The 7,694-nt window shown below is 34.5% G+C and overlaps 1 protein-coding gene across 1 annotated transcript in view; it reads left to right on the top strand.

The window, feature by feature from the left end:
- The first annotated feature begins 1,480 nt into the window (after positions 1 to 1,480).
- LOC111275328 (calcium-transporting ATPase 9, plasma membrane-type-like) overlaps positions 1,481 to 7,694 on the top strand; it is a 33,305-nt gene continuing 27,091 nt past the window's right edge. The window contains exons 1-4 of the mRNA XM_022860615.2: positions 1,481 to 1,559; positions 1,940 to 2,219; positions 5,238 to 5,354; positions 5,438 to 5,477. Coding sequence (XP_022716350.2) covers positions 2,046 to 2,219; positions 5,238 to 5,354; positions 5,438 to 5,477 — 331 coding nt within the window. The 5' untranslated portion in view covers positions 1,481 to 1,559; positions 1,940 to 2,045. The remainder of the gene's footprint in view (positions 1,560 to 1,939; positions 2,220 to 5,237; positions 5,355 to 5,437; positions 5,478 to 7,694) is intronic.

Genomic DNA, 7,694 nt, shown 5'->3' with positions numbered 1-7,694 from the left:
CCTGTCATCCAACAATCTGTTTCTGCATTTCCATCTTCATCATCTCGCTTCATGTCTATTGCTATGCATTCATTCTTTGCTTTCGTCAACGTGAGATTTTTCCATGCCGTTCCAACTCCTTTGCCACAATAGCCAACAATCTTTCCACTGATTCCCTTACTGCTAAGTGCCACAAACTACAACTTACTATTCAACCCTTAAGGTTGCTTCATCGGAGAGATTTTGACGACAAAACTAAGTGCCTTACTGAAACTAAACTTCTCCCATATAGTTAAGCCCTTTAGGAGACTCCGATATAGGACATTTATCACTTTGTTACTCTAACTTATGGAATTAAAAAAATTTCACTAACATAAAATAACCAAATGTTAGTCCTCTTCTCAAGTACCATATAAAATATGGTATATAGAAGTGAGCATAACAATCTTACATCATATTATAGCACCAATACATCTCTGTTTTCAATTGATCTCATAAACAAAGATTTACATTTCAATTGGATTGTCTTTTGCCTGATTTCCTAGTTTATGTCTTTATTCCTAAACTCTTCTTCTTCACTTTGCATGCATAAACAATTGATTATATTTCTAAGTCGATAAACAACCTAGGTACTATTGATGTTAGCCTTTTTATATCCAAAATTAAATTTATGGGCTGTGTATACCCATCTTCATAATTTATTCATTGCACACAAAAAATTCTCAATATTTTCAAAATATAACAAAACCTAAGGATGGACGATGACAAGTAAAATTTTTACAATCTTTTTATGATTGTGATCCTTTGTTAGTTTAATCTTTTTATTTTTGTTTGATCATTATTGTTATAGATTTTTCAAACATGTTTAAACGCATTTACTAACATGGACATGCTTCTACTTTCTTTGTCATTTTTATGTCTTATTTTATAATTTTTTTATAGGATGAGCATAATCCATAAGAGGGGAGAAACTTTTAGTTCGAAACCAGAATTTCTGTATCTCGTTAAAAAATTTTTAGTCACTAATCTTGAGGAGCAAATTCTCTATTTTTAATAAAAAAAATGCAATATATAATTAGGAGAAAAATTGTTAGAACGATAAATCAAGAATTAAACTCCAATTTCAGAATGCCTAGGCGTCAATGCTTGCTTCAACCGGTTATCCGTTACAATATTTCTCTACTTTTTCCCATGAGAAGGCAATCAACAGCGCCGTCAAATCAAACGGTTGAGATTAGAAAATCGCATAACCAATAAGACCGCACTATATTCTGCACCCAACAATACGTAATGCAAATCGGTAACAAAAGTCAAACACCTTTTCACATATTTATTTTCCATGACAGAACTTATTAGTACTATAAAAGTCGCGTGCACCATTGTGTACAAATATTGGTTTATTAGCCTTAACTTTTGGTCAAGCATTAGGAAACTTCCGAGAAACTTCGTATTGCACTTTTTGGAACTTAAAAGAAAGGTTTTCTTGAACTGAACTCTCATTAGGGCGATGAGTCGTTCGGGATATCAATTCCAATCCCTTGCCGTCGTTTCTTTCATCAACCAAGCCACTGTTTTTTCTGGTAAACCATACAATCTAACTGTCTTGGAATTTTTTTTTTAATTATTTGGTGTTTTATTCCTTGAAAAAAATCAAATTGTCCTAAAAAAAAGGTTATGCTGCTGCGAGATATCCTCCGGAATCTGCGATTTCCTAAGCATGCAGAATTAGAAAATTTCTGTTATTACCATCGAACGGTATTTTAATTGGTAACAGAATGCTCCGCATTTTCTGGATTCCCCTCCAATACCAAAACCAATAGGCAGTCATTCTGAATGTTTTGGTGGTGTTTGATTTTCTTTTTCTTTTTTTCTTTTAGTTTGGAAATTAAAAATAAAAAAAGGTCCATAAAGATTTGGATGTGATTCTGAGATTTCTGGGCTTTTTCATGTTGTGTTCGAGGTGGCCCACCTCCGTGTAAGGCGATTTTGCCATTGTTTTGTGCGGGTGTGCCATCTCCCTTGCGACACTTCGGTTTTTCTCGTGACTTGGGATCACCATCATCAACATGAGCAGTACTTCATCCGGCATTGGTCTTCTCCATCTCGAGGACATGGAGGCCGGCCCTGCCAAGGTCAATGATGACCTCGACAATCACCTTGATCCCGGTGCTGACCCCTCCGATCCCTTCGACATTGCTCACACCAAGAATGCATCCCCCGAGACCCTCAAGCGCTGGAGGGTAATCCCTTTTTCTCCTTCTTAGTTCCTCTCTCTCTCTGTCTATATATATATATATATATATATATATATATTGTTCCTCTCATTGTAATTGTAAAAAAAAGTTATTTATATGGGATTTAGTGGTAATTAAAATTAAATGAATTTTCATTTCAATTGTGTATGTAAGATAATTTTCTGTTTCTCTTGTTATTCGTTGCAATGGATGAGGGGGATTGTTTAGTGGTGCATTCAATTTTTAAATGCAAGCTTGGAATGATCACATTGCAAATTTCTATCTCTTACCGGAATTTTTGCTTGGATCAACATAAAAATGGAGGATGCATTATGTCTGGCATTTGTCTACTGTGTAAAACTTTTTCCCAATTTGCCATCATGTTATAAATATTTGAGCAGCCAGAATGAACTGAACTGAATCATGGGTGAAACATTTAGCTTGTTTCTTGTTATCATGCTGCATTCTTACATCAATCACTGTAGCTGGTTTGCAATTAAGAATGTTGTATGATCAGTCTGAAAAGTGGTTGCTTTACAATTAGGTCTTCTCCTTTTCTGGATAATTGCAATCACAACTTTCCAAAGAAAGCATATTGCCATGCTACAAAGTTAAACATCCTGCAGAAGCATTGGAGTAAACAGGATACACACAAATTTACGTCAACTGAAAGCATGCATACAACTGACTAGTAAAAAAAGAAAAATCCATTGCTTATTTTGTATCTAATGCCAACTGCATTTCTGGCATAGAAGCTTGTTAGAAGGTCTATTTGCAACATTTTCCAAGCAATTAAGCTTGAGCATGATAACCTCTTCCAAGTATGCCATTGAAGCATTAACAAATTGAGGAGCCTTCCCATGCCGTTTGCTGTTTCTTTCCCTCCAAACTATGTAGTGACCAAGCTAGCTTTACAATTGGGATGCTATTGTAATTTAACTTCAATTTATCCCTTTTTGGATTTGGTTTGCAATTATGAGGTTGTAAATTTATGTTAGATTGTTATGAGGTTGTAAATTTATGTTAGATTGTTATGAGGTACATTTCTAAAGCTAAAGTTTATTTGGGATATGATGTTGTTGTTGAGTTATCCAGAGTTCACTGAGAAGTTTTGTAAGTGATTGTATGATGAAAAAAAAAACGATTATGTGGTTGGAAGTTCAAAACTTGACATTCCAAGGTCTCATCGTGATTAAGGTACTTAATGAACTCAATGCATGCACTGCTTCTAGAAGTGAAAGTAGAAGATAACCTTTTGTTGTTTTAGCTTTGCAATGTCTAGCAGCTAAGCTGATATCTAATTTTTATTTTTAATGGGATACAAGCATGATGTCCTTGCAATTTTGTTTCCTTCTTTATGAGTTATTGATCAAGAAGTCGGCTCCTGTGCTTTGTAAGTTGTGCCAGAAATACCTTGCAGCTCAAAGAACACTTTTTTAACTCAGAGAAAGTGAAATAAACCTGAAAAGGTAATAGTATAATAATAACGAGTAATGACGGAGTGCATTTCTTAGGAAGTCAATGAATTCCATGTAGCATATTATACTTTGAAATACACGGACTTGAGGGAAGGTGTTGATATTGAAGTCAGTTTGCTACAAACCAGAAGCATCTCAGTCTTGGAAGGCTTATCAATATATTGATGGGGAACTCCAGAATCTCTACAGTATTGGAGACCCAAGAATTTTAAGCAACAATTCTGACAAATTCACATTGTCAGTATTGCTTCATTAGTTTCCGTCCCTATTATCAAGTCAATACTGTCTAATATTCTTGCAAGTGAGGGTAGTTATCTGTTGTGGCTGTTAACCTTCTCTGTGTGGGTAGAATGCTTCCTGGCCTTGTGATAGAGTGTTATTCTTAATAATCATAAGTGATTGACAAAAGCAACACATCCAGGCAGCAAAAGAGTGTGCGTTTAAGTCCAGTTACCTTATTTTTCATTGTCTGTGACAGATACAACTAATTTTATATTCATTGAAGAGGGTATTATTTGTTTGAACAGTTGGGGTGACTTATAAGAACATTTCCAGTTTTATGGTCAAGTTACAATCAATGTTTCTAGCAGAAGAGCAAATTTCAATGGCTGGATTCTGTTCTAATCCATTGGAATCATTTTTTTTCTGATGATCTTCCTTTTCCTTGCAAGTGTTGGTATTTCTTAGGAAGTGCAATGTATTGCTTAGTTGGTGATTCTCTATCACATTGAGATTTTTTCTTACAAGGTATAGTTTTTATTTGTTTGGTTTGAGTTTGGATGCCCAGATCCTTGGAAGGGTGGCAGATCTCGTACTTATAGTGGCAGTTCTTTTTGAGCATTTTCTTTATAATATTGTGGTTTTGTTGTCCTTGAAATCTTTGAATATTTACCCTCATATTCCCATAAAAGGTAATTGTTACCTTCAGGTTTAGTTGTCTGTTTCGATTATGTAAAGGTAAAATACGTGTGAATGCCTCATTTAACATTGTCCTTGTAAATCTACATCATCCAGTTGTATCAGGCATGTCATGGACCTCAACAATATTTCATAAGAAGCATGCAAATATATCGTAAACTGTGTGCTCTCCAATTATAGTATTCATTATTGTAAATTGACCTTCCGCAATGAAATGGTTGTTTTGACCTTGTTATTGTTAGGTACATATAGAAATGGGAGGTAGCACTCACCCTGCTGATGATCTTTTCATTATTGTACATGTTCTAATAATGATTTCATTCAGATGGAGTTTATGGGCATGATTTCATTCAGATGGAGCTTATGGGCATTTTTTTATTTTTCATTTTTAATTGATTATGGATACCTTATCTATTTTACCTACAAAAAGAATTCATGCCCTTACAACCAAGCATTGCAAATTTCATCTAGCTTTTGATTATTTTGCAGTGTTCTATGTTGAATTCATGGCTTTTTTTTTTTTGGCACTAATTGGCTGTTTAGTTTTGGTCTCTGGGTAAGATGAGGAGTGGGGGACACTTATTTTTCTTAGAGAGCTTGGACTAATATATATTTTTTTCTTTTACAGCAAGCAGCACTTGTGCTAAATGCTTCTCGTCGATTTCGCTACACGTTGGACTTGAGAAAGGAAGAAGAAAAAGAGCAAAGAAAGAGGATGATTAGAGCTCATGCGCAAGTCATAAGAGTAATGTTAAATATTTTAATCAACATTTCACTTATATATTTTTGTTTTTGTAAAGTCTAACTGATGCCTGCTTGTTGGTTCAGGCAGCATTGCTCTTCAAATTGGCTGGGGAAATGCAAATTGGTATGGTGTTTTACCAAAATATTTAGCTATAGTTTTTCTCGCATTTCTATATTTGAGGACTTTCTTTGCCTATACTTTTCCTCCGTATCCAATTTTCATAAAATAGTAGAAATATAATGGTGATCCTTCAGTTTAGCTTGCGCAGTTGGAAAGTGCTTGGAGAAACATGAATATAAAATAGTGTTTAGGATAGAAGAATCCTTTCAACTAAGAAATCGTTGCTCTAGTAGTTAGAAATCATTTATTACTTCTCCATTTTTCACGTGTTGTATAGTTTGACCCCTATAGTCCCTAATCAGTTCCTTTCTTAAGTTAGAAATCCTAGCTATGCTAATGTACTGTTGAATAGGAATGTAATATGAGCCAAGGTAATTGAGAACTACTTGGGCTTGGCTTGATGTTGACTCAAGCTTGATTGATGTGCTACTAAGTTGAGCTTGAGCTCAAGTGGATGATGAATGAGTTGAACCAAGTCCAAGTATTTTGATATTTTTCCTTTAGTAGGCTGCAAATTTAATTGAGCTTTTAATTTTTGTATTTTTAACATAATATAGATTTATATACCTAATATAGATACTCCCCAATCCTGTTTCACCCATCTCTTCTTTTTATTTAATGTCTCAAAACCATGATATCTTTCCAATTTTTAAACTTGATGCTTTTATAGTTTTTTCAAATTTCAAATTTATTTTTCATGATCTTTTGACATTTAAGAACCACGTGTAGAAAACTTAAAGAACAATTGTCCTTATTTCTTCTTATTCTATCTACAATGAAGGAGTACATCAAAATAAATAGGAACAGTGAAGTTCCTTATTAGAAAACAGCTTACATGAAATAGAAAACAACTTACATGAAATAAAAAACAAAAAATAATAAAAGAAAAAAAAATTATTCTATTCTAAAATAGAAACAAATCCTTAAAAACATGAGAATCAAAATAGTTGACTAAATCAGAAGAGTAAATAAGAAATATTCTCAAAATAAATTAGGAAATCAAGTTGCACTAATGTAGGAGAATCAGATTTCTGCACTCTCCCACAAGTTGGGTTATGAAAGTTAATCATACTTAGCTTGGATTTCAATCCTTTAAAAATGCTTTTAGGAAGAGCTTTAGTCAGAATATCTACAACTTGTGAACTTGTAGGGATATGGACTACTTTGACTGACCCATTTTCTATCTTTTCCTCTATGAGATGGCAGTGCAGCTCTATGTGCTTGGTCCTATCATGATAAACATGATTTTTGGCAATACTTATAGTACCTTTATTGTCACAAAACAGTGTCATAGATGTCACAATCTGAACTTTTAATTCTCCAAGTAATCTCATTAGCCAAATTCCTTCACAATTACCATGGGACATTGCTCTAAACTCATCCTCAGCAATACTCCTAGCTACAATAGCTTGTTTTTTACTTTTCCAAGTGACCAAATTACTCCAAACATAAGTACAATATCCAGTAGTGGACCTTCTATTTGTTATTGATCCAGCCCAGTCAACTTTTGTGTACACTTCAACTACCTTGTCCATTGACTTCTTAAAATATAGGCCTTCACCAGGCTTTCTTTAAGTATTGTAGGATGCGATGAACAGCCTTGAGATGCTCCTTGGTTGGGTTATTCATGTATTTACTCACCATCCCTACTGCAAATCTGATATCAGGTGGTGTGAGGGAGAGGTAAATAAGCTTCCCAACTAGTCTTTAGTATTGTCCTTTGTCCGTGAGATAGCTTCCAGTTTCGCTTCCAATTTTATTAGTTGAGTCCATGGGTGTATCGGTAGGTTTGCATCCAATCATGCCGGTTTCTTTGAGTAGATCAAGTACATACTTACATTGATACATTGATATTCCATTTTTAGACCGAGCCACTTTCATCCCAAGGAAATATTTAAGGAACCTCAAGTCCTTTATTTCAAACTCCTTTGCAAGGAGTTTCATCAAATCATCTATTCCTTCCTTGTGGTCTTCGGTGATTATGATATCATCCACATAAACAATAAGAATAACTTTTTTTCGTTCATTAGTGAACTTAACAAACATGGTATGGTCAGATTGACATTGAAGGAATCCATACCTCTTCATTGCTTTGGTCAATCGTTCAAACCAAGCCCGAGGAAACTGTTTAAGTCAATACAAAGATTTTCGGAGTTTGCACACTTTGCCCATGTTGTCTTGCCTTTGGAAACCAAGGGGAATTTGCATGTAGACATCCTC

Source organism: Durio zibethinus, chromosome 26 (assembly GCF_047325235.1).
Source record: "Durio zibethinus cultivar Kanyao isolate XHJ-2024 chromosome 26, ASM4732523v1, whole genome shotgun sequence".
In the NCBI taxonomy this organism is placed as follows: Eukaryota; Viridiplantae; Streptophyta; class Magnoliopsida; order Malvales; family Malvaceae; genus Durio; species Durio zibethinus.
This window is presented reverse-complemented; position numbering and strand designations above follow the sequence as displayed.